Genomic DNA, 26650 nt, shown 5'->3' with positions numbered 1-26650 from the left:
GGTCAACTAGAATTCTCACTGGGGATGCCTGTAGCTTGTTTCTGCCCAGTCTGGGGTGTATGGCCTCTAGTTTCCAAGTTCTTCCTGCCCGTGCTGTTCAGCCCCCACCGCAGCTATAGACAAATGACCTAAGTCGTCAGACCTGCATCCCCACCCTCCGACCAGGGCTGGGAAAATGAATCTAACTGGTGTTCTCAGAGCCCTGAGCCTGGGCGGAGCAGGGCAGCAGCTGCTTGAATTCCAAGGTTTCACACCTGCCTCCTCCACCTCCCTACCCCCACCCGAAGGTTCTAGAACAAAGGTGCTTTGTGTTTTGTACAGATTGCTTCTACCTCATCACTGGGTCCTCAGGTCTTAGGCCTCCTGGAAGAGGGAAGGTGTGTGGGGATAAGAAGCGGGCTCTGCCCCAAAGTGGTCACTCAGTGTGACACCTAAGGCTCTATAGCAGTGGGCATGTCCCCAGAGGTACTTCCTGCCTTCCCTGTGCACCGTCCTCTAGATGCACAGAGAAAACAGCAATTCATGGAAGGTCCTTCTCCTTCAGTCTCCAAAAGATCTGGGCTTTCAGGTGCTGGCCATCGTGTGCTCGCGCGAGTGCGCGGGGGGGGGGGGGGGGGGGTTTTTTGGTTATTGGGAACTGACCAGAATTCTGGATTCTTCCGGACATTCTCCCACTGCAGAGACTGCGGATGTCACTGCATACGCAGTCCAGCTCTGGCCTCCAAGCTTTCTACCTTGAACTAATGCAAACACGAAAGACAAGATCTGGACAAAACAAAACCCACCCCTCTTAGGCGGTAGGTGCATGAGTGCATGGCTGTAATTCCGGCACTGGGGAGGATGGGGCAGGAGGATGGCCAGTTTGAGGCCAGCCCCGGTTACAATATAAGTTAAAGGTTAGCCAGGCTTTAGGGTTAAGACCCTGTTTCAAACAAAACAAAGCACAATATGGGACTGGAAAGAGGCCACAGCCTTGGACAAGTGCTTCCTTGAGTTCGGATCCCCAGCCCTCAGGTAAAAAGCCCCAGGTGAAGTGGTTTGCTTCCGTTCCCAACCGCGTGTGGGAGGGGTGGGGTGGAGCAAGGAAACAGGAGGATCCCCCCCCCAGCCCCAAGCTTACAGGACTGCAAGCCTAGCCAATCAGTGAGCTCCGGGATTCAGCGAGAGACCCTGTCGCAAAAAATAAGGTGGAGAGGGATAAAGTGAGACCTCTGCCCCATGACAACTCGTACGAGCACGTACACATACATACAAACCAAACCAAAAACCTCAAAACAAAAACTGCTTAGTGGAATAGGTCCCCTCTGCCACCCTCTCTCAGCGCAGAGAGATACAAAAGGAAGCTTTGGCTAACCTGGAGCGCACAAGAACGCACAAAGGGTTAACACGAGTTGGCACTGGGTGGAGAGGCGGAGACGAGTTTTCATTGGTGGAAAGTTATCCAGGGATGTGGTCTAAGAGTCTCCACACCCCACCTCCTTTCCGTACCCCCCCCCCCCCGACTTTTGTACCTAGTCTCGCCGGGACAGAGAAGCGGGCCGGGACCAGCCGGGCCAGATCAGACTGGACCCCAGGGGCGATGCGGCTGCTGCCCCTGCTGCGGACTGTCCTCTGGGCCGCGCTGCTCGGCTCGCGCCTGCGGGGGTGCTCCAGCCTCCGCCACCCTGTCTACTGGAACTCCTCTAACCCCAGGTAGCCCGGCCGAACGAGGCGAGCGCCAAGCTGGGCCCGCGCGCTCCCAAGCTGTGCGCGCGCCCGCCGCTCGCCTTTTGCAAGGCGCTGTTTGAGCCCTGCCCAGCCGCGCGCCGGGGCTCCTTTGTTTGAGCCGGCGGGGGAGGGGCGAGGCGTGCCCGGGGTCCCCCCCGCCCGAACGTGTTGGGGGACGGGCGGAGGACCCTAGTTCTGAGGGTGGTCGGATACCGGGAGCTGGGGGACCTGGGCCCGTATTTCTGGCCCCGCCCCCCTTTTCTAGTGAGCCCCAACCTCCGGCCGGCAGCAGCTGGGGCGGACCGCTGAGAACCCGGGAGGGGTCTTCTCACTAGTGAAAGAACGTGAGTTCCTCTCTAGTTTTCAGGTCCCCTCGGCTCCTGATTTTGTTTGATATCTCTGCTTCCATCTTGATTTTATTTCTGCCCAATCCTGGCCCTGCCCTTCCAGCTGATTCACCTGTGGGCCAGTCATTTGACCTTGCTAACCTCAGTTATGTCATCCACAAAATGGGCTAATAATACCTAGTGCCCTGGGAAGCGAGCGGACTGACTGAGGTCAGCTTGTGAAGAGAAGTGCAGCTGTACAGATTTAGATGCGTATTTCTTCCTCTCTGCTGAGCTGGCTGCCTTTGAACCTCGGGATTTTTTGCTGTTTGTATCCTGCCTCCTGTTTCTCTCTGCCTCTCTGCCTTCCCCATCTGTTTCCCGATTTTCTACTTCAGACAATCTGTGGCTCTGTTCATCTATTCACTAATGTTTGATAAGCACACTGTTTCAAGACTAGTGTTGGTCTGCTGGGCATTGCCAATGTGAGAGGCGGAGACACTGCCCCTGGGAGGCTCCAGACCCCCAGGAGGGCAGGCCAAGATAGTCATTCCCTTACCAGGACTGGGTCATAAGCGCTATTGTTGTCCTGGACTCGCAGGCTGCTTCTGTCTCAGCTCCAGACCAGCTCCATCCCCAGCTCTTGAGTTTCTAGTTCATTCACCAAATCCACAAGTATTTATTGGGCACTGGCTTTGTAGGGAGCCTTTCCACACCCAGTGGAATGAAACACAAAGACGCTAGCTTCCCTTAGCTTGCCTTCTAGTGTTCTGAGCTAAGCCGGGAATCTTTCTAATCAAGCGTTCCTACAGCAGGGGTCCCTGGCTACTCAGTGCAGAAGGTCTGGAGGCCTTTTCTAGACATGCTTTACTCTGCACATGGTGTTGGAGGCAGGACTCATTCAGTATTCGGTGCTGTGGGGGTGGCCTGTCCCAGCCCTTCTCTCCTGTGAGCAACTCGGTTGTGTGTGTATGGGGTCCTTTTATACCTAGCCTTGTCTGGTCAAAAGGAAGTTGGACTGTGTGTGGTGGCACATGCCTGTAATCCTAGTTTTCTGAAGGGTGATGTGGAGGGGGGAGGGGAGGGGGATGTCGCAGCCTTGGGAGCTCCAACTCCAGAGCAGCCATCACCACCTCTGGCCCCCGCCAGCACCTGTGCTCACGCACATGTACCATACACATAGAATAACTAAATAGTATCAATTACAGAAGACTGCGAAGGGGCAGGAGGAGCATTGAGTCAGGGCCAGCTTGGCTACACAAGATTCTCCCTAAAGAGAAAAGGAGAGCCCGCTCATTCATTCTCTTTTTACCATGCCTGTTTCTCCCTAAGAGCTCCAAGTTCATTTCTCTAACTCTTTGGGCGTGTATCTGCTCCCCTGCCTCGGCCTCGGCGCCTGCCAGCATTCATCCTCTTAGCGTTTATCAAGCACAGATGGTAAGCCAGGCCCCATGTGGGGCAGCGGGCTACAGGGAAGGTGCCCTGAAAGATGGGTAGGATGGATGATGGGGTAGGAGATGGATGATGGGGTAGGAGATGGATGATGGGGTAGGAGATGGATGATGGGGTAGGAGATGGATGATGGGTTAGGATGATGGATGATGGGGTAGGGGATAGATGATGGGGTAGGGGATAGATGATGGGGTAGGGGATAGATGATGGGGTAGGGGATAGATGATGGGGTAGGGGATAGATGATGGGGTAGGGGATAGATGATGGGGTAGGATGATGGGGTAGGATGATGGATGATGGGGTAGGGAATGGATGATGGCGTAGGATGATGGGGTAGGATGGATGATGGGGTAGGATGATGGCCTCCTCACTAATAAAGAAGCCTTATGGGCTGGGCACTATAGCCCCTTAACCTCTCTGAAACTGACTTGATTGTCACATTATTACCTATACACTGTCTCTCATGGAGGTATTCAGTCTAGGATTTGACATAGGCCTATAATCTCAGCTACTCGGAAGACTAGGGAAGGAGGCTCATAGGTTCAAGGCCTGCCTAAACTATAGTGAATGCAAGGCCAGCCTGGGCAACTTAGCAAGGTGCTGTTCAAACAGGAAAAAGTAAAAGGCTGGTCATAGTCAGAAGTGGTCACTTAGCATGCGGGCCTTGGAAACGCACCCTTTCTGAGCTATTCTATGACTAGTGGGTGAGAGAGGCCAACTCAGACCCCATGGTCCAACTGGGCCACACACTCCCATCAGCCCACACTCCCTTGTGCCCACAGGCTGCTTCGTGGAGATGCTGTGGTGGAGCTGGGCCTCAACGATTACCTAGACATCTTCTGCCCACATTATGAAAGCCCAGGGCCGCCGGAGGGCCCTGAAACCTTTACTTTATACATGGTGGACTGGTCAGGCTACAAGGCCTGCAAGGCAGAGGGGGCAAGCGCCTTCCAGCGCTGGAAGTGCTCGCTGCCTTTTGCCCCTTTCGGCCCCGTTCGATTCTCAGAAAAGATCCAGCGTTTCACACCCTTCTCCCTGGGCTTCGAGTTCTTGCCTGGAGAGACATACTACTACATCTGTGAGTGAGCAGCTCGGCTCGGCATGCCTGGGGGAGGGAAAGGAGAGGAGGAAGGGGCTCCTAAGGCTTAAAGGCTGGGTTGTGCTGGGAAGAGACTGTGGAAACCAGGAAGGAGGACTAGGGAGTTGCCGAGAGTCATGGAGGACCTGGTACTTGGGGTGACTCGCAAAGGAAGATAAGCCAAGAAGGCCTGAAATAGTCCGATTCCAAGGGATGGTTTTCTGTGCTAACTTTTTCCTCCCAATTTCTCATCAGCGGTGCCAACCCCGGAGAGTTCTGGCCGGTGCTTGAGACTGCAGGTGTCTGTGTGCTGCAAGGGGAGCGGTAAGTGGGCCAGGATCTGGGGCCCTTTGGGGATTGAGAAAAAGGGGGGGATAGGAACATCAGACCTCAGTGGTCCAGGCTAAGCGTCAAGCTCCAGCCTCTGCTCCCATAGTCACCCCTGCGGCAGCTTCCACCACACCTTCTTTAAAGCTGGGCATAGAGAACGGGGTTCCCAAGGGGCAGGGCCTTCCACATCTTACTTGGACTTGAGGACTATTGACTAGGAAGGTTTGGAAATGGGGTTTGGGAAGGATGAGGGCGGTCATGGGAAGGCAGTGGCTGTTTTGGGAGACCTTAGAGCCTGAAAACAGACAGAGAAGGCCAGGGAGAAGGCTGCTGAGGAAGCAGGAAGACCCAGCTGGTTCTGCCTCTTCTCCCTCACAGGATCCGAGTCAGCCCACCCTGTTGGGAGCCCTGGAGAAAGTGGCACATCTGGGTGGCGCGGAGAGCATGCCCCCAGCCCCCTGTCTCTCTTGCTGCTGCTGCTGCTCCCAATACTTCGTCTCCTGCGAGTTCTGTGAGCCAAGTGTATCTTCCCTGTCACCCCAAGGAACCAGAGCCCTTCCCAAGATCCTCTGCTGAAGGGTTTTTGCCACCATACCGGAGATGCCGTGCCAGGCAGACACGATGAAGCTTTGATGTGCAAAGTCAGAGGATCTGAGGTGACCCTCGTAGGTGACTGCCCCTTACCACAGGCTGAAGAGGAACTACAAGGGAGCTGCAGACTGTCCAGGGCCCCCTGGAGCATCGCTGCTTTGATGGTCTTGTCTCTTCCCCCAGAAGACTGGGATTTGGTGAGATCAAATCCTTGAGCCACTGGGGGCCCAAAGCCAAAGACCTGTGAACAGGTGGGTTCCTGGCCAAGAGCGAGGGAGAAGCCATGCTATCTGTCCCCTCTAGGTGTCTTCCCAGGGGCAACTGTTGCCCTCCCAGGGGCCATTTATTTGTCTTCTGTGAAGACGGACTTGCCATGAGGTTGAATTTCATGCTGGTTTGTATTTTTTATAAGTGTTTGGACCAATAAATCACCCATTCTCATGGGGCATGGTGGCTCACACCTGTAATCCCAGCACTGGGGGGTGGGAGTGGGATGGGGGTGGTAAGCAGGAAGTCAGTCTGGGTATGGGAGACCCTGTCTCAAAAAAAAAAAAAAAAAATGGAGGCCCGTGAGAAGATTCATCAGGTTAAAGTTTTTGCTTGCTGTAAAGCCTTGGCCACCTGAGTTCAGTCCCTGGAACCCACCCACATGGTGGAAAGAGAAGAGACTTTTGAAAGTTGTCCTTTGGACATGCCACATGAGAATACACACACACACACACACACACACACACACACACAAATAAACTTACGTTAAAAAACCACCCATCTTTGTCTTACTCTCTCTTCTGACTTCTTCCCTGACACCTGAACTCCCTGGGGCCTCAGCTCTTAGCTCGACTTGGCCTGACCCCCATGCCAGCTGTGTCCAGGCCATCCATGCCAGACATCAGTGGGCACCCTTCTGGGCAGTTTGGGATAGGTGCCAGCAGGAGCTGTGGAGCTTGGCACCCTCTCGCACCTCCCCAGCCATCTTCCCGTGCTAGGTGGCAGATGCTACTGACATCCACTCTGGCAATGCTTACTCCGGGTGCTGGGGTAAAACCCAGGGGAAACAGAAAAGCACCTGGGTTTCAGAATGCCGGCGTCAAAGCGAGACTTGCCGCCCTCCTCCTCCCCAAGGGCACTCTGGGCGGTGCCTGGCCTAGAACTGGGAAGGTGGGGTCAGATCAAAGCCTTCTTCCCCAGCGGCCTCTTTGTTCTGAGCTTTTATAAGGAGAAGGAGGTGGGGCTCTCAGGAGAGAGGGCTCCTTCGTCCTTAGTCCGATACTGTCTCTTCCTCTCAGACGGACACCCCCTAACTCCGCAAGGGCTCTCTTTCTGAACTGTGCCCTAGGTGGGAGTAGGGGAGGGAGCACCCCTTCCCATTTGCTCGCGCTCTGCCCTCCCGGGTGCCCGGCAGGCTCCCCTGGCTATGTGCCGGCCTACCTGGCATGGAGCCAGCGATCGATAGGTGTCTGTTGTGCTGATTAGCCCGACCCGGCTGCGGCAGCGAGAGGCTGCGTGTGAATGATTATGGGGCGGGGTTATGAGGGTCAGGCACCAAGATGCTGGAGTTGGTGAAGCCTCCCCCCACCCCTCGTCTCCTTGCACACCTAAGTCAGACTGGTTTCTTTAAGGGAATGGGACCTATGTATCACACAACTCTGGTCCTCACAGTTCGCGGTAATTCTTTGGCTCTGGCTAAGGCCCAGGGTTAAGGAGAGTGGCGGCAGGCAGAGCAGATTTTTGAGTTAATAATCTCCTCATTCGAGGCCAGTTTCAGAAAATGTTGCTTTATCGGTGTTTGGGTTAGGGTCCTGACCCTAAACTTTGATCTTCAGCAATTAAAAAGATGTTTATGTGTCGAAGAAAAGGCGGACTGAGAACTGTGGGAGGAGCTGTGGGCTGAGTCTTTTGGTCCAGCGTTGGAGTTCATCGCTGCCATCTTCCTGGAGGGCGTCTATGTGTTGCCATGGAAACCAAAGATACAGTTACCTCCGTCCCTCGTCAGAGAAATTATAAGCAGGGCAAGCCCGGGGAGATTGTTAAGTGGCCCCTGCCCTGAATTCAGAAATATGGGTTCTTACCCAGCTCCCCTGAGATTACACACACACCTTCTCGGACCCAGCAGGAGCCCTGGCTGGCAGCGCCAATCCCTTGTGCAAAAGGGACTGAGACCTCGTTGGTTTTTCTCAAGTTGAGACACATGGTCTCAGTTTCAGGCTGCGTTTGACACAGACTTGTGCATCTGCAGGTGCAAGGTCGGATGCTGGGGAGGACACAGGAGCACCCTCAGGCTGTAGGCCTTCAGGCCAAACCATACCTCCCCTGCCCCTTCTTTTCTGTTCCCTTCCGCACAGCGTGGGCCCTGCACGTTTGGCAGTTGCCCGCCCAGGTACTCCCTGGTAGAAAGGTCTCATGGCGCCTGCTCTTAGCACCAATACAAGCTGAAGGCTTTGGCGGCCCTCCCGCGCCTGGCCCTACCCACGAGAAGTCTTCGCAGCGTGTGCAGGGGCACAGTTCCAAGAAGTTATGCAGGCCTGCAAGTTTGGGGCGTCACCGGTCTCCCCTAAATTCAGCGGCGCTGGACGGCTGAGGGTGGGGCCCTCAATTTACTAAACCAGCCCTAGTCTCAGCGGTACAGATGCGAAAACTTAATCTCTCTCTGTCTCCCAGGCTTGAGAGTCCTTTGCCTGGATTCTTCCCCACACTTATCACGTAACAAATTGCCCTTCAAATCCCGAAATGGCTCCTTCTTTTCCGTATTCACTTCCTCCACTCATCCAGTCAGCACTCTGTGAGCTCCCCGCCATTCTTTTAGCTGGGGTCGTCGGGGGGATCCCCCCGCAGTGACGCAGTTGAAAAGTGAGCACTCTGGCTTCTGAATAGCCAATAGGATCCCTGAACTTGGGGCATGAGGTCATCAGTGGCGATCTGCATTGGTTCAGGCCTGAAAACGAAGGTCCCCATAGCAACCGACGGTGCGTCCAAGCGTAACCTTGAGAGTGGTCACTGCTCCAGTTGCTGGGATCCATCTCCTGTAGCCGCTTTAAGAAGGTTTTGGGAACTGGGCTGAAGAAGCTGCAGAGGAGTTCAACGTCCCAGGTTCTGTAGCCTTCACCCAAGCAAGCTCTTGTCTTACTTAAAGTTATTCTTTTTCGCTCAAAGCAAAGGTCAGTGTCACTTAACCCAGAAAGTTTAGGTAGGGGTTATTTGCAACAGCCATGGTGCCTTGGGTGCAGAGCTACTGCCATGGGGAATGTCAATTCTGAGATCTGTTCATCTGCATATCGTCTGCATCTCATTTGCATTCTGCTCATTTAAGGTCAAATTGGGCAGACATCTCCACCTCCCTATCTCTGTCACTTGTCTGTATCCGCAATCTATCCCTTGGTGACTCTGTAGTCCTCCACTGTCCGATTCCACGGTCCCCACCCCTCCTCCCACTCTCCAAAGTCTCCTGGGGGTGGGAAGTGGCAAAGCCTAGGGAAAGGAGAAAGAATAAGGCACGTGCGGCTCCTCGGTGTTGGCGACAGATGGGGAGTGCCGGTCTCTACTGCCTGGAGACTAAACTGGCAAAGCTAGCAGTGGGGGGAGGTGCCCCAGCTGGGGTGAAGGTCTCCAGGGCCAAATCACCTACACGCCTGGTGAGATGCTGGAACCAGGATGCCGGGTTCCAGCAAGGAGCAGGCTTGCCCACCTGTCTGGTGTCAGGGCCGCTTCCTCCCCGCAATTAAGCGCTAATGACCTGTCATTTAACCCTTACCTGACTACCAGCTGTCGGGCGTGTGGGACTGAAAACCATGGTCTCACACTGATAAAAGGGTGGAAAGGACGGCCTCCAAGGAGACAGAGATCAGGGCACTTGGACACAGGAAGGAGAGGCCTTAGACAGGGTGTCTCTCAAGGGATTCTGTGACTCTAGGATTCCTGTGGACTCTCCAGGGACTCTAGGAATAGCGGCACTGTCCAAATGCATTTTTTTCTCTCATGGATTTACAATTATTTATTAAACACCTCTGCGAACTAAATACCAGATGGCATTTGGGTGCTGAGTACACTTATTTGCATGAGACAAGAAACTTTCTCTTCAGAGACATGCCAGGCTGAGTTCGAGGCTAGCCTGGTCTACAGAGTGAGTTCCAGAACAGCTGGGGTTACAGAGACAAATCCTGTCTCAAAAAAACAAAAGAGAGGAAGAAAGACAGAGAAAAGAAATCTTCAGAAACAGACCAGCCATTAAATAAGTATGATGCCAAGTGCAGCATTAATACAGAACTCCATACAAATGACTGGGAACAGGCCTGCTCCTCTAAAAGTCCTGAGTTCAATTCCCAGGGGCCACATGGTGGCTCACAACCATCTGTAATGAGGTCTGGTGCCCTCTTCTGGCCTGCAGGCATGCATGTAGGCAGAATACTGTATACACATTAAATAAATAAATCTTAAAAAAAAACTTACAAATGATTGGGAACACAGAGGAGAATGGGCTCTGAGAGAAGCTTTGGTTAAGAAGAACAAAATTTATGGCAGGGAGATGCTTGTGTGTTTTCACACAGCAAAAGTCCACATGGAGATGTTCTTCAAGGACTGTTGGTACATACCTTCACAGCATGTTTTCATCTACGTGAATGTGCGTGTGTGTGTGTGTGTGTGCATGCATGTGTGTATGCATGTGCGTGTGTACGTGCGTGCGTGTGTGTGCATGCGTGTGTGTATGCATGTGTGTGTACGTGCGTGCGTGTGTGTGTGTGTGTGTGCATGTGCGTGCGTGTGTATGAGACATCTGGATCTCTTGATCTCTGCTTCTGAACTTGTATTGTGGTTTTATTACAGACCAATGCTGCGAAGATGCTCTTGTGCAGATTGGCCTGAACCTGCACAGCCCAGGGGAGAGAAGTGGGGAACTCATGTTGGCTCCATGGGAAGAGGTGGGCAGACGTTGTCTTGGCACCAGAGCCAGAAACCTAGCTCCTGAAGCAGCAGCAGCCTGACCAACAGAGGCAAAGGGCTGGGCTCCAGGCTGCAGGGTACACTGAGGCCTGGTGGGCCACTCTGTCTCCGACTTCCCAAGGGACTGGGTGTTCCCCACCAGGAGTCCAAGTCCCCTCCCCCACCAATTCTTACTTGTAAAAGAGCAGGCCAGCTCAGACCTGTCTGCTGCTGGCTCTCTCCCTGGGGAGCTGATCTCCAGGGACAGGAGAGGCTGGGGAATGCTAAGGCTTGCGGAGAGGTTGCCAGATACTCCACCCTGACTCGACAAGGCTCTCTGCAGCCCAGGCTCTCCCCACCCATTCTGGTCTTTGCCCAGGCATAGACTGCATTGCCAGGATGCCCTTGACTGTTGGGCTGAGAGTGAGGGCCCGAGCTCCGACTGTGAAGATGTCTGGGTATTGGTACCCAGCTCAGAGACCTCTCTACACCATGGGTCTGAGAAGGTCAAGCGCTCCTTCTCCCACAGTTCGAGGACAGGGCATTTCTGATTTATTTCTTTATTTAGCCCCTTTGTAGCCTCGACTATCCTTGAGCTCACAGAGATCTGCCTGCTTCTGCCTCCTCCTGAATGCTGGGATCAAAGCTGTGCGCCACCATGCCAGGCTAAGACTTCTTTACAAACAAAACAAACAAATAAACAGAAAGCAAAACAAAAAGCCCTGTAACTTTCTCTTCCTTCAACCTACTTAATCTTCTCCTGCTCTCTGAGCCCTAGGTTACTCTTCTCTCTCTGATGGTTGCCAGGCGGGTGGGAAGGGCTTCTGGGCTGACCTGGGTGGGCAGAGCAGGAGGCATGCTCTTAATAAGGACTCAGATGAAGCCTCCATTAATCAAGCAACCCCTGGGCCCGGAGCACCGTGCTAAGTGCTTCCCAGAGAGTGTGGATTCTGATCTTAACAACAAGCACCTTCTCAAGGAGGGAGGCTGTTATTAGCCCCACTGGGGAGATGAGAAAAGCAGACCAGGAGAAGCTAAGTGACCTGCAAGTCACTGAGTAGTAGGCTCAGGCTGACGCTGTACACACGTCCCCTTTCTCAATGTTTCTTCTTCAAGGACCACACTTCTAATGGAATACCCCAGAGACGTGACCTACCACAGCCCCCCTGGCTTCCTCAGCCCAGCAGAGGAATCAGGCATGGGTAGGAATTGAGATTATTGTACTTAGACTCCACCAACCACGCCTTGCACCCTAAGCTTCTGTACCCTAGACAGAATCGGGGTACCGTTTCCTGCTGCCTGTCACCTCAGGTAGTGCGGCGAACCGCAGGCCACATGGACACACTCCGAGGTCAGAAGGTGAGTGCACACACCTGGCCCCACCCCACTTCCCCAGGTGTCTCTGGTGCTTACACAGCCGAACACTCATGACCCTGGGAAAGGTGCAGAGCCTGTGAATATTTCATGGCAAGAGCTGGCGGCGGCTGCTCACACCAAGCCCAAGCTCCCCTCTCACAGGCTTCTTGTTTATTTGTTTAATGAATTATTTATCCAGCCCCCTCCCCTCCCAGCCTTCCCCTCCCCCAGGGCCTAGCTTCCATGATTTATTGGACTAAACTCAGCTCTGTGGTTGCTCCCCTATGTCCTGGGAGCTGCCGTGGGCTACATAGCTGAGTGCTCCCTGTGCCCCAGACCTGCTCAGCTTTCTGATTCCTTGGACCTCAGGGAACAAGGAATGGGCTCAATGCTACTAGGGAGATCATGGCAGCCAGATCATGTCTGATGTTTCAGTGTTTCACACTTAAGTCTATGACCTGCCGTGGGAGATAAAACCAAGGGACTGATTAGTCTCAGGCAGCTTCATCCTTCTTTTTTTTTTTTTTTTTTTTTGGTTTTTCGAGACAGGGTTTCTCTGTGGTTTTGAGCCTGTCCTGGAACTAGCTCTTGTAGACCAGGCTGGTCTCGAACTCACAAAGATCTGCCTGCCTCTGCCTCCCGAGTGCTGGGATTAAAGGCGTGCGCCACCACCGCCCAGCTCATCCTTCTTTTTTTTAATGTTTATTTATTTATTTATTATGTATACAATATTCTGTCTGTGTGTATGCCTGCAGGCCAGAAGAGGGCACCAGACCTCATTACAGATGGCTGTGAGCCACCATGTGGTTGCTGGGAATTGAACTCAGGACTTTTGGAAGAGCAGGCAATGCTCTTAACCACGGAGCCATCTCTCCAGCCCAGCTTTATCCTTCTTATTATTATTACTTTGAGGTTGGCCTCAAACAAATCTTGTAGCTGGAGATGATCTTGAACTTTTGCTTCTCCTTGCCTCTACCTCCCAAGTGCTGGGATTAGAGGCACCACTATACCTGACTTATTTAAAAACTTTAAGACTAGGCATGTTAACACATGCATTTAATTCCAACACTCCAGGAAGTAGAAGTTGGTGAGTTCAGGGCCGGTGTTGTCTTCATAGGCGTTCTGGGACAGCCAGGGCTACACAGTGAGACCCAGTCTCATACCAACAAATGAACAAACAAAACCTTTTTTATTTCATCATTTTATGTGTATGGGTATTTTGCCTACTTGTGTGTCTATGCACCATGTGTGTACCTGGTGCCTGAAAAGCCAGAAGAGGGGGTAGGATCCCATGGAACTGGAATTAAAGGTGGTTGCAAGCTGCCATATAGATGATAGGAATTGAATTCAGGTCCTTTTGCAAGGGTTAAAAAGTATTCTTAATCGCTGAGCCATCTCTTCAACCCCAAACACACTTTTAAAGAATGAAACAGAGGGAAACTGAGGACATGTCCCCTGTAGCAGATTAAATATTACTTTGTGAACCTTTCTGCTTCTGCTCCATGCTACATTCAGCAGTGCTGTAGATGTGTGCGCACACGCATGCTGCATGGCAGCGCTGTGGATGTGTGCACACACGCATGCTGCTTGGCAGCGCTGTGGATGTGTGCACACACGCATGCTGCATGGCAGCGCTGTGGATGTGTGCACACACGCATGCTGCTTGGCAGCGCTGTGGATGTGTGCACACACGCATGCTGCTTGGCAGCGCTGTGGATGTGTGCACACACGCATGCTGCATGGCAATGCCAAATAACACATTCCTACCACGGGTCAGTCAGGCATGACTGGAGTCACAGGTATAAACAAAGTCCTACTCCCCACATTGGAAGACTTCTCCTGACACAGATGCTACAGGTTCCAGGCGCAGACAGCAGCTCAGATCTCCTGTCCAGAAACCTAGTCCTTCAAGAATCCCAGTTCCAGTCAGCTTTAGTAGCGCACACCTTTATCCCAGCACTGGAGGAAGAGGCAGGCGTTTGAGGCTGGCCAGGTCTACCTACCGAGTCCCAGGACAGATACATAGAGAGACCTGTCTCAGACAAACAAACAGACTCTCAGTTCCCTTGAGGTTTTTGAATGGTGCTGTAGCTGGAGGTGTATATACTGTATATTCTGTAGACAGAACTGCCACCTACACTTATGAAGTTTGTGCTTGGTACAACACAGGACAAGAAGAGGCTGCACCAGCTCACACAGGCTCCCCACTAAGATGGAGAGGCACGTAAGCCCGCTTCCCACCAAAGACACTCTAGAGACAGAGTCTGCATGGGGGGCTGCTTTGTGATCTACACAGAGGCTCAAAGCAGCCAGCAGCCCATGAACAGAAGCCTGGGTAGCAGAGGAGCCCACCCATGGACACAGGCCCCACACAGGTCTCACCTTGAAAGTCAGATTTTGGTCAGAAAGAGAAAGATGATCTTAGACCCAGGCTTAAACAAAGAGGGCCCCCAGTTCAAAGGCTCCCCTTTTTTCCCATTTTTTAAAATTATTATTATTATATGGGTGTGGCTGTGGGTATCTGCACATGCCAGCACCTTTTCAGGCCACAGAGGGTATCAGATCCACTGGAACTGGACTTCCAGGCATTTGTGAGTCATCTGATGTGGGTGGGTGCTGGGAATCAAAGGTGGGTCCTCTGGAAGAGTGACAAATGCTCTTGACCTCTGAGCCACCTCCCCCACTATGAAGCTCTATGGTTATCGGAGGGAGAAGGTGGAGTAGTACCTAGTAGTGGCCAGAGGGAAACAGCTAGGCTCTAGAGTAGGGGGCCCAAGCCACCCAAACCTTAAAATAAAAGCCAGGTCTTACTCATTTACTTTCTTACCACAATGGGGATTGAACCTAGGGTCTCATACACATGCTATACCAGTAAGTACATTCAAAGTTCTAGACCAGTGAGCCTACACTCACTGTGCATATGGACAGACTCTCTGGCTACTCTGCTCTACAGAGACACTTGCTCCTGTGGATCAGAGGTGTAGCATGGAAGGCAGGGGCTGGAGCCTGTGGTCCCACAAGTGTGCAGGTTAGCATTACTGGGGTGAAGCAAACCTCTTTGGGAATGAAGAGAGATGTTTGCAGAGTCCCTCACTCCCATCCCAAGGGGCCTCGTTTATTTTCTGGCTCCCAAGAAGAGAAAAGACACCTCCTGGGAGTGGAGAGGTTCCCAGAGAGGACAGCACCCACTCTTGCCTAGCAGCAGGGAGGCACTGAGCCCAAGGCAGGCTCGTTTGTGGTCAAGACCTTGTACTGCCAAAGATAAACAGGTGGAGGGTGCAGATATCTGTCCTGCCTCTCGAAGCACAACATAACAGCATCATGTCTGCCTCCCTGGGCACAGCTGCTGTGGGTTCCGAGAACCCAGTCAGGCCTGGTTCTGCTTTGCCTTTTGGTATGGGCTTCTAGGAAAGAGAAGAGATAGGGGTGAGGGTCTGCTAGGTCTGGATTCTGGACCTTTTGAGAGGGGTAGGTCCGTTTACTAGGGAGACGTGTGTGTGTGTGTGTGTGTGTGTGTGTGTGTGTGTGTACTTCGATGTCTCTGTGACTGTAAGCCTGTTTTTCTACCAGTCTTTTCTCTAGTTATCCTAGCACCTTGTGTATGTATATCCGTCTGTGTGTCAAGTCCCATGTTTCCGTGTTTCCTGCTTTTGGGTACACATACTCTCCCCCCCCCCCCGTGTGTATGCCATGTCTGTGCTTGGATGTCCCCACTAAAACAATGCTGTGGAACACAAGGTCCTCTCTGTCTTTAGAGAAAGCATATATGGGAACAGGAATGAGCATGCCCGAGGACATCGCTGAGGGAACTGGAGGCAGTGAGGGGTCCTCTGTGGGCCTGCCAAGAAGACCATTCCACTACTGCTTGGCTCCAACTGACTCCTACCTTAACTGTCACCATCAGCGACAAACACCTTTGCCCTGGATTACCAAAGTAGGTTTGTTATGTAGCCCTACACAGACCAATGTAGCTGCCCTTGAACTCACAGAGATCCGACGGTCACTGCTTCCAGAGAGCCAGGATTAAAAGAGTGAGCCACTGTGCCCAGCCCCTGTGCCCAGCCCCTGTAAGATGACATTCTTCGGGCTGAGCTTCTCTGCCTTGGCTCTGAGAAAAAAAGCCCTTGTGTTCATCTGAGGGCCTTCAGGCAGCCTGCTGTTAGCTCCTGGGTGCCACCTGAGGGCTTCCCCATTATGCGCCCATTTAACTCCTTGAGCACATGGAAAGGGCGTGGAGGAAGTAAGAGTCCAACTTCGTTCAGATATGGGTCTAGTCCCGCTTATTCAGAGCTAGACCTTTGCTCCTCGACACTCCTATACTCCATGGAGAAAGGTGTGGACCTACACAAGATGTATACCCCAGCTTTAGCTCCCAAATCTTTCTGGGACTCCAGCCTTGGGGAGCAACAGACGCAAGAAGCTGCAGCAAATCACCTAGGAGAGTGGAGAGACGCGTTGTTCCTAGAGGGGCAACACAGTTCCCGTCGCCCACGCGCCCGGCGCGCTCTGGGCCCAATGGGGCGGAGCCCGGCGTGAGCGCGCCAGGGGCGGGGCCTCGGGGGCGCGCCCAGAAGGGCGGAGGGAAGGATTGTGGGCGTGGCTAAGGTTGGGGGCTGGCAGCGGCGGCAGCAGGGAGCTGGGAAGCTGAGAAGCCGGGAGCGCGGGGCTCAGTCGGGGGGCGGCGGCGGCGGCGGCTCCGGGGATGGCGGCGGCTCCGCTGCTGCTGCTGCTGCTGCTCGTGCCCGTGCCGCTGCTGCCGCTGCTGGCCCAGGGGCCTGGGGGCGCGTTGGGAAACCGGCATGCGGTATATTGGAACAGCTCCAACCAGCAGTGAGTCGGGGACCCGGAGAGCCCGTGCGTCCCGCGTCAGTGATGGGGGAGCTGGTGGGCTCTAGAAGTCCTAGGGGAACCTGGCGGCAGTCCTGGGAGACAGGCTCGGTGCCGAGAGGCGAGGGAGAGGGGACGCACTACGTGGGCGTCTGTGAAACTAGGGGGTGTCTGAGAAGCTGATGGGGCATAGTGAGGAACGCTCTGGCTGTGCGGAGGAGGCTGCTGGGGAGCCCCAACCTCATCTTGGTTTCTTTCCACAGTCGCCTCTGAAATAGTGTTCCCTGTCCCATAATCCTGGACCCCCTCCCCCCGCCATCCACACTCCTTTTGGCTAGGTTGAAGTCTGGGGGTACCGGTGTGCTGGGGATAGGCCGCTGTATTTGGGAGCCCGAGGATGACCTGTTTTCAGCCTGTAAACGTTGATGGGGCTTTGCCTAAGACTCTTGCTTTTAGAAGTGGGGTTCGGCATTAAGGCAGGAAGTCCGATTCGCCACCTCCCTAGGACGAAGGGGAATGGGTTGCTCTGCTTGTGTAGATAAACGCTGCTGGGGTAAGCCGCGGCAGGGTCGCGGAGTTGGGGGGCCGGGGCAGGGTATTGGTGAGAAAAAAGGAGGCAGAGATGTCGGTCACACACACACACACACACACACACACACACACACACGCTGAGGCTAGGGACGGCGTATGGCACCAAGTGTGAACGGGCGTGCGCGGCTGTCAGTGTGCGTGTGTCTGTGTGATTTGTGTGTCTGCGTCGGCGACCGTCTAGGGGTGGGAGCGGGCGACGGGTCGGGGAGGGGGCTGCGGTCGGTGTCCGCGTGGCCAGTCTTGTCTGGGCTGGGGTGGCTCTTGGCGCCGCCGCGGTCTGGGCGGGTGTCAGGGCGGCCGTGTGGTTTCCTCCGGTGTGTGGCGCGGCGGCCCGGTGCCGGCTGCGGGACCGGGCCATCATTCTGCACAGTCCTCGCTGCCCTTGTCTTCTCCCTGCCGAGCTGTCGGGTGTATCACTCTGACCACCTCAGTGTGTTGGTAGGGGGATCCCTGGGGATACGGGGATCACTGTCACACCTGCCCGGGCGGTGGCGGCAGCTTTGCTTCTGACTCCCCGCCCTGGGGGCCGACTAGGGAACAAATGGTGAGACCCCAGGGGAAGGGACCTGAAGGGCCTCGACCACGACCCCCAACCTTCCGGGGGAGGGGCTCCTGCTTGCTGCTCTGCTCTTTGTTGTTTGGGGCTCTGCGCCTCCCCCTCTTTCTCCTCGCGCCCAGAGTGTCAGACTGGGGGTGGGGATGAGCTAATGACGCCCCCCTTTTGCTTCCCATGGAAACCTCGGGGGTGGGGTTGCAGCCCCTCCCCCCCGGAGTGGGACTCCAACCTCTCCGGGGGGCGCTGAGGGCTGACTACCCTATATCTAGCTCACCCCCCCCCCACGAGATTCACACGTCCGACCCCCGCCCCGCTTCAGTCTGAGCTCGCAGGTGAGAGACCCCGGGTTCCTCGCCACCCTTGGGGAACCCCCCTGGGCGTAGATGCCAGAGCCTAGTGGGTGTGGGAATAGCCTTGAGGGGAGCGTTGATCAGGTTCCCCTCCCCCGCATACACCTGGGCGCAGGTGAAAGCTCCGGAACGGGATGGGAGAGCCGGGTTCCCAGAACCTCCTTTCGCCCTCTCCTCTCCCGTGCGGGCAGGGACCGAGGGAGGTAGCAGGCGGCGCACACTCGGCCAGGAGGCCGCTGCCGCCCCCGCCCCGCTTCCCGGGCCTTTGTTGCCGCTGCGCCCGGGCTCCCCGGCTCTCTCACTGCGGCATCCGCGGCCCCATAAATCGTGAGAGCGACGTGCTCCAGAGCCGGGAGTGGAGAGGGCCGGGGAGCTGGGGGCGGGGCCGGGCCGAGCCACAGGCTCTCAGGCCCCCCCTTCCTTCAATCACGTGATCCCGACTCCTGGCTCCCACCTCCCGTCACGTGCCGAGGGTCGCTGCCCCTTGGGGTCACGTGGGGGAGGGTCTGCGACCCCGCCTCTTAGGGTCACGTGGGAGGGTGCTGGTGGGACACGTGCAGTAACCTCTTTTGACAGACCTGCAGTAGCCTCCGTTGACAGACCAGGGCCGGTGGCTCGGTCCTGGCTACCTAGCCTTCGCCCCTTCCCCCACTCAGCCCCTTGAGTTAGTCCCTGGGAATAGGCGAGACCTTTTCCTAATCTGGCCCAGAAACTAGGACGCGGTGGGAGCCCGTATTGGAGGGAGTGATGAGGGTGTGAAGTCGGGGGTCTCCTGAGCCGGGTACTGAACCGGGCGGAGTTGATGCCAAACATGTATATCCCCCTTGCTAGCGCTTCTTTTCTTTGAACTAAACGAAGGTGTTGGTACTCGCCTTAAGAGCATCTTTTTTCTCGTGATCTCCCTACCTATCTTGGAAACGTTGCTGTTGCCGATCGCTTTCATTCACACATTCATTCAACAAATATTTATTGAGACCTCTACTATGTCCACGGTGGTCTGTTTTCGTCTGGTCGCCAGTGTGTCCCATTTCTCTTCTTTTCCACGCTGTCTTCTCTGCTATGGGCCTCTCTGGTTCGGATGCTGAGTCTTTGCCGTTTTCCAAGTCTTGCCTGGTTCTCATCCCTTTCCTCCCTCTCCCTGCTTCTGGCTTCCCCTGTCTCGCTGTGGCTCCCTCCCTTTCCCCTCTCGGGCGAATCCGTCTGTGTGTTCGCCTCCCCTCTGTATATGGCAGAGTCTTTCCATCTCTGTGTGTCTCGCTTTCGGCGGGTCCTCGCTCTTCTCCGCCGCTGCAGATCAATAAACCTTCGCCGCCGCTACTGTCGCAGGGTCGAGGGGCGGGGGTGACCGGCGAGCTGCTTCTCCACCAGACCCCAGCTGGCGGGCGCGGGGGTGTCAGTGTGCACGCGCCGCCCTAGGAGCGTTCCCGCCGCCGCTGCCCACCCCCACCCCCCAGCCCCGGCGCGCGGACTCCATGCCGCGCACACGTGGTTGGGCCTCGCCTGCTGGAGCGGGTGGCGCGCAGCCTCGGGGGCGCGCACTAGAGGGGAAGAACATTTTGCCTCCACTTCCTTAACTCTGCACCTTGGCTTCTAAAGCTGAGGATAGGAGTTTAACAAGTTCAGGATCTCTTGGGAGCCTTTCCCTTCTCCCAGGTCTTGTTAGACACCCTGTTTACCTGCCCCTAATTGCCCCAGGGGGAGACGTTTGCTCCTTCCCCGCTCCCCCACATCCCGTCCAGTCCCTCGCTGACACCGAAGGTTGAGATCCACTGGCTGGGAAGCCAAGGCTCTGTAGAAGTAAGAAGAGTCAGGATGCACCCAGGGGCGTTGCGGGCCGGGAGGGACGAAGTAACCAGGTTAGGGGCTAATTCCTGTAGAAGAGCGGTGAAGACTTTTTTTGCGAGAGGAGTGGGAAACAAGGGAATAAAATGGAGAGAAGAACGGAGAACTCCCTGAAGGAGCAGGGCACAACCCATTCCCCAGATGCTGGCTCACCCTCCGCGGAGCGCGGGAGGGGGTAACCTTGGAGGCGTGGTTAGCTGCGAAGCTCTTCTGGGGCCTGTGCGCACCTCCCCTTCACTGCTGGGCTAAGGATGACAGATTCAATTAAAGAGGTTGTGCCTAACAGACAGGTCGGGTCTCCTAGGAGTTATGGTTTGGGATTCCTGGCACCCAGCCTTCTGCTCTGTATCCACCAATGGACACAGCTAACTTGCTATCAGGTTTTGACACACATGACCAGGTTGGGGACATTTCTGAGGCTTTCACTGCCATCAATCACAGGGATAGGTAAGAGGTGACTTCTTTTCCTGTCGTCATACAGCAACCGCTGTAGGCTCAGCCCGGCCTCTTGAGGAAACTGAGGTACCACCTGTGGGAATATCTCTGGAGTTGGCTTGCTCCCTGCTGTGTGGCTGGAGGAATGGGGCAGCTACAGGGAGGGGCTCCTTCACTATCAGACTGGATATACGAGTGAGGCTGAGGGAACATGGCTCCAGGGTGGCCCCTTCCCCAGGACCTTAGGGAAGGAACAAGAGACTGTGGGGATGGGATGGACATACAATGCATGGGTGGTGGCTGGGAGCAGCCAGGCCTCGTCTAACCCGTTTTCCTGCTCTCGCCCGCCCGCCCGTCGAGACTCCTGCCCACCTGAGCGCCAGGGACAGGGAGGGGCCCGAGTGACCCATCACTCCCATGGGAACCAAGTGGGACTGGTGGCATTCCTGATGATTCAAGGAGGCTGTGCCCGTTCTTACTGCAGAGCCCAAACGCCAGCTGTTACACATCTGCCTCACTGCTGGTTCTGGGGGAGGGGGCAACGCAAATAAATCCAGTGAGGATGGGTAAGGTCAGGTGGGCTCCTCAAGGCCTCGTCTAGTGGCGAGGCCTCCGAGCTCCTTTCCCAATGTGTCAGATTGCCGTTTGTGGGACTGGGCATTGCCTGGTGACATAGAGAGCCAGTTTCTCCCCTCAGGGAGTTCCCAGGGACTAGGGAGCCCAATGGTTTGTCATTTCACCAGGTGACCCATGCCTCCCTGTGCCCACTGTACTCCCATATCACTGCCGGTGTATGCACACTTGCCCTCAGGAAGTGAAAGGAAACTTCTAGCCTCTCCTCCACACTTCTGCATTGAGGTCTCTGGCATTCTGTGCTACCACCCAGGAGGTTCAGACCAATGCGTAGTTAGGGACTAACAGGCAGGTGGGGATTCCTGGGGACCCAGTATCTGCTTCTCTGTCCAGAGACTCCCCTGGAAAGTGACAGACAGTCATCTTGTCTAGGCCCTGTGTGTGTGTGGGGGGGGGGGCGGGCAGTGGCATCTAAATGGAGAAAGGAGGTGTGTGACGAGACAGCTTGGCGTGGTCACAGGTGGGGCCTTGGTACTGAACTCTGCAGCTCCCTGATCTGTGTCAGATTATTGGGGACTTAGTTGTCCATGGTCTCAGGATGGAGGGAGGGGAACAGGACTCAAAACCACAAAGATAGAGGTCCTGCCATGTCGGGAATTCAGGGGAAGCCCCGAGACTGTTGGGGCCGGCCCCGCACACATGCAATGTAGCTCTTGTGAGGATCTGCTGCCTGTGAGTGGGCGGTGGACATTTTTGTGTTTGTGCCATAGAACTTGTGCATGTATGTGCACGAAGCCGCCATACATGCGTGTATGAGGGCAAGTCCTGTCGGACTGGCCTGGGGGGTGGACCTGCAGCAGCAAGAAGGCATTCTGGGAGAATCCATGCGAGGGCTTGTGTTCCAAGCAAGGGGTCTCTCTTCTTTCCCACTTCGCTTCCATTCCTTCAGTCCCTCCTCGGGCCTGGTGAATTGTGGGGAATGGGCTGAGGAAATCCGGGCCTGGGTCTGGGAGTCATTGGGGCCTGCGCTGTTACTGTGGCAACCAGAGCTAGGTTCCTTCTTTCCTCCGCCCCTCTCCCACTCTTCCTTAGGAGGTAGGCCAAGCTTCTTTGTGCCTTTGCTACCCTCTGGTGGCCACCAGGAGAAGGACAGGCCAAAAAGGAGAGGGCACAGTAAGGGGACTCTGGACTCTAGGGACAGAAAGGGGCCGAGAAAAGATTGTAGAAAAAGCCCAGATTTGGGGGGAATGAATTTTTATGGTGAAAATACATCATATATGTGGACTAAAATGTCCTAATGAAGGTCTGCGAAGTGGTGACATGGAAAACCTTAGAGCATTGGGCTTTCTTTGACCGCTTCATTTGTCCACAGCCTGCGGCGAGAGGGCTACACGGTGCAGGTGAATGTGAACGACTATTTGGATATTTACTGTCCGCACTACAATAGCTCAGGGCCTGGCGGCGGGGCGGAGCAGTACGTGCTGTACATGGTGAACCTGAGCGGCTACCGCACCTGCAACGCCAGTCAAGGCTCCAAGCGCTGGGAATGCAACCGGCAGCACGCCTCGCACAGCCCCATCAAGTTCTCCGAGAAGTTCCAGCGCTACAGCGCCTTCTCGCTGGGATATGAATTCCATGCCGGCCAAGAATACTACTATATCTGTGAGTGCCGGGTCCTCGGTCTTTTGAATGACAGGGTAGGGTCCCGGGGATCCCCGTCCGGCCGATGTGGTCGTCACCAGGGATAAGGCTTCAGAGTTGTGAGGATGGGGTTGGGGGGTTGGTGACAGCCCCAAATTTGGGCCTCAGAGCATTTCTGATCCTGGCATTCTGGGTTGGGCTGGCCACAGAGCCATGGTGACCATTGTTCAAAGGATGGAGCAGTTATTCCAGGACATAGGCGGACGCGGGCAATTTGGAGGGGAGGGGGGAGCATCTAAGGGTAAGGTCGCAAGGGCACCAGTGAGTGAAAGCAACTCAGGCCCAGTCTCCTCCCCAGCCACGCCCACTCACAATCTGCACTGGAAGTGTCTGAGGATGAAGGTGTTCGTCTGCTGCGCCTCCAGTGAGTAGCGTCGGCTTCCAGCCATGTCCGCATCCTCGCCTCCCTGCTTTGGGGCTCCCTTGACTTCCTGGGGATGGGGGCGGAGGGCACAGGCGACAGGGATTAGCTTCCCAGCTGTAGCAGGGGGAGGGGGTCCTTGCCCTGACTTTCCCCTCCTCTCTCCTCACCCGCACCCCACCCCGCAGCATCGCACTCCGGGGAGAAGCCGGTCCCCACTCTCCCCCAGTTCACCATGGGCCCCAATGTGAAGATCAACGTGTTGGGTGAGTCTGCGCAGCGCCCTCTGGTGGCCACTGCTGGAACCGCAGCCCCCTTCCCGGTGCCTGCTTTTTTTCCGCATGCCTTCCCTTGGGACACCGGTCCTTCCTGCCCGTCCCGCCCCCGTGGGTGGTCACATCCCTGGCTCCACTGCTGCTGCTGCCGCCTCCGCGTGCCCCCCGCCCCAGCGTACAGCACAGCCCTTACCAGTCTGTCTATTTGTCTCTCCACAGAAGACTTTGAGGGAGAGAGTCCCCAGGTGCCCAAGCTTGAGAAGAGCATCAGCGGGACCAGCCCCAAGCGGGAACACCTGCCTCTGGCCGTGGGCATCGCCTTCTTCCTCATGACACTCTTGGCCTCCTAGCTCTGTCCCTTCCTATGACAGAGAGAGGTGGGGCAGGGCTGAGAAGGAGCGGTGAATCAGCTGTGGGGCCTACATCCTTCTTGCCGTGGTTGGGAATGGGATCTGACCGTACATCTGTCTATCTGCGCCTGCCCTCTTTGCCCACTGTCTAGGACAGGCATTGTAGTGGATCAGGCACAGGGGCAGCCACAGGTCCCAGGTGGCCTGTGGCTTTGGTAATGTTTGGTACCAAACCTGGGGGCTTTAAAAGGCAGTGCTCAGGACTCCCTGCCCCCCGGTACCTTTCCCTGACCCTGGTGCCCTCCCTCTTTGTCCCCCCCCCCCAAGAGGCACATATGCCCCAGAGAGAACAAATGAAGCTCGGGAGGTGCCCCCTGTCACTCTCCTCCGGGGCAGAACATGGGGAGGGGACTAGATGGGTGAGGGGTGCAGCCTCAGGCTACCCCTCCCCTGTTTACAGCAATAAGCATGTCCTCCTCCCTCCTTCCTCCCACACAGAGGGCTGTGGTTTGGATTGAATCCAAGTTTACAAATAGACACCCCTGGGGGGAGCAGGCAGTAGACAGGGGTGGGCATTGGGGTGCCCGACAGGCATGTACAGACACTATATCTCTATATATAATGTACAGACAGACAGAGCCCTTCCCCTCCTAACCTTGACCTTTTCTGACCCCCCCTTCCAGATTCAGACCCCTTCCCCACCAGGTTAGGCCCCTCTTGGGACCCCCCTGGCCCCTCTTTTGTCTTCTGTGAAGACAGGACCTATGCAACGCACAGACACTTTTGGAGACTTAACAACAATGCCCCCTCCCTTCCAGCCCTGAGCCGGGAACCAACTCCCAGGACCTTGCCCTGCCCACCCTATGTGGTCCCCACCCATCCTGGGCCTTTTTCAAGTGCTTTGGCTGTGACTTTCATACTCTGCTCTTAGTCTAAAAAAAATAAACTGGAGATAAAAATAACTGAGTGTGTGTGGTTTCAAGGGGCCATGTCCCTCTGCTTCACTGGCTGAACCCTCCAGGGCTCAGGTCCCGGGTGAGCAGGGCATTCTAGCTCTCAGTCCACGGAGGGCCTGGCTCTAGGGTCCAGCTCTGTGTGCAGAGAGGGACAGAGCTTCAGTCTGAAGCTGGGCGACTTTGGGCAGATCCCTTAACTTTTCTAGGCTCAGGCTTCCCACGGGGAAAACGGCTTCAGTCCCTGTTTCCCAGGGCCCGCGTATGGGAGTTAAGGCTCAGGCTGTAGTCAGAGGATTTTGACTGGGTCCAAGGATTTCAGGGGATTTGTGAACCTAGATAGGAAAAAAATGGCATTCTTTATTTTCACTCCCCTGTGACAAGTTTAGCATTCCCTTATGTACTTGGGCGTCAGGCCACGATAGCGTTAACAGCACCTGTGACTTTGTAGCCGACGGAAGTCCCAGATGTTTTCAGACTGCTTTATATCTCAGAATATCATTTATGCGTCACTACTTTGAAATGATCATAGCTATTAGATTTCCTTGTTTTTAACATGTTAATAAAGAAACATATATATTACATACCAAAAATGTAAATGTCTGTTAACTGTGTTTCAGTATAACTGGATTCCTTCATGACCATTTGTGATTTTGTTTAAAAACATGTTCCCTGCTGGGGCCTGAGGCTCACATAGCTACAGCGCCCTGTCAGGAGAGCAGAAAGGACAGAAGGTTAAGGGTGAAGCATGGGCGGGACAATCAAAAGGCTTCTCAGGAGCCAGGGAGGGGGCTTTTCCCTTAGTGGCACAGAGAACAGGCTAGATCCCCCTGCGTGCTCCTGTGGCACGCAGTAGCATTGTAATGCCCTAGCCAGGTAAGGCAACCTGTAACCACAGCACTGGGTGGGGCTCAGGAGAAGGCTGCAGATTCAAGGGTGGACTAGGCTGTAGAGTGGTACCCTATCTGAGAGTGTGTAGACTCTTGCTAAGGTTTGGCTATCACCTAACAGAGACGGTGGTAAAGGGCAGGCAGGGAAAGAACCAGAGCCGGCGGTGGGCCAACTTGATAACCACTACACCAAAAGACCGGAAAGGCTGGCCCGGCCATCGGTTTTCCATGTTGTCAGCCGGTACTCAGTGAACACCTGCCACATGCCGGGTACTGGTGGGACAAAGAAGACACTGTCCATACTCTCAGATACACTGATTTCCCAGGTGTGGTGTACACACCTGTAATCCTGGCACATGGAGGCTTACACTTCCTCAGGCACCGGGCATGCATGTGGTGCTCGGACATACGTGCAGGCAAAGCGCTCATATGAATAAAACAAACCTTTAAAAGATGAAAGATTCTGGGCTGGAGAAATGGCTCAGTGGTTAAGAGCATTGCCTGCTCTTCCAAAGGTCCTGAGTTCAATTCCCAGCAACCACATGATGGCTCACAACCATCTGTAATGGGGTCTAGTGCCCTCTTCTGGCCTGCAGGCATACACACAGAATACTGTATACATAATAAATAAATAAATAAATAAATAAATAAATAAATAAACAAACAAACAAACAAACAAACAAACAAACAAATAAATAAATAAATAAAAGATAAAATATTCTGGGCCCAACACAGCTTACTTTCTGGACAGTGGTGGTGCACACTTTTAACCCCAGCACTCAGGAGGCAGAGGCAGGTGGATCTTTGTGAGTTCGAGACCAGCCTGGTCTCCAAAAGCAACACAGAAAAACCCTGTCTCAAAAAAACAAAACAAAAAACCAACAAGAAGACAGGAGGAAAGGACTGTCAGAAGTTGTCCCCTGGTCTCCACATATTCTGTGTATACACACCATGTACATAAGCTTTTAAAGCTCCATGCTGGCCAGTTTTATGTCAGCTTGACACAAGCTGGAGTTATCTGAGAGGAGGGACCCTCATTTGAGAAAACGCCTCCATAAAATTGGTTTGTGGAGCATTTTCTTAATTAGTGGTTGATGAGAGAGAACCCAGCCCATTGTGGGTGGTGCCATCCCTGGGCTGGTGGTCCTGGGTTCTATAAGAAAGCGGGCTGAGCAAGCCATGGGGAGCAAGG

At 54.7% G+C, this 26650-nt stretch overlaps 1 protein-coding gene across 5 annotated transcripts; it reads left to right on the top strand.

Moving 5' to 3' along the window:
• Positions 1-50: 50 nt before the first annotated feature.
• LOC126486539 (ephrin-A3) lies at positions 51-25074 on the top strand. 5 transcript variants are annotated; one of them, XM_050118827.1, is made up of 6 exons: positions 51-568; positions 681-797; positions 1516-1692; positions 4268-4563; positions 4819-4887; positions 5272-5930. In XM_050118827.1, exons 3-6 carry the CDS (start codon positions 1580-1582, stop codon positions 5406-5408), a joined length of 615 nt encoding a protein of 204 aa, XP_049974784.1. In that variant the 5' UTR covers positions 51-568; positions 681-797; positions 1516-1579; the 3' UTR covers positions 5409-5930. The 5 variants fall into 5 exon arrangements, with proteins under 5 accessions (XP_049974784.1, XP_049974782.1, XP_049974785.1 ...); XM_050118825.1 differs by having other exon boundaries at positions 681-1692; XM_050118828.1 differs by lacking the exon at positions 51-568 and having other exon boundaries at positions 630-797.
• Positions 25075-26650: the final 1576 nt, after the last annotated feature.

The sequence above is a fragment of the Alexandromys fortis genome, unplaced genomic scaffold, assembly GCF_014885135.2.
Source record: "Alexandromys fortis isolate MF-2015 unplaced genomic scaffold, M_Fortis_MF-2015_v1.1 scaffold_152, whole genome shotgun sequence".
NCBI lineage: Eukaryota > Metazoa > Chordata > Mammalia > Rodentia > Cricetidae > Alexandromys > Alexandromys fortis.
The sequence above is the reverse complement of the archived record's forward strand: the minus strand, read 5'-3'. Positions and strand labels throughout refer to the sequence as shown.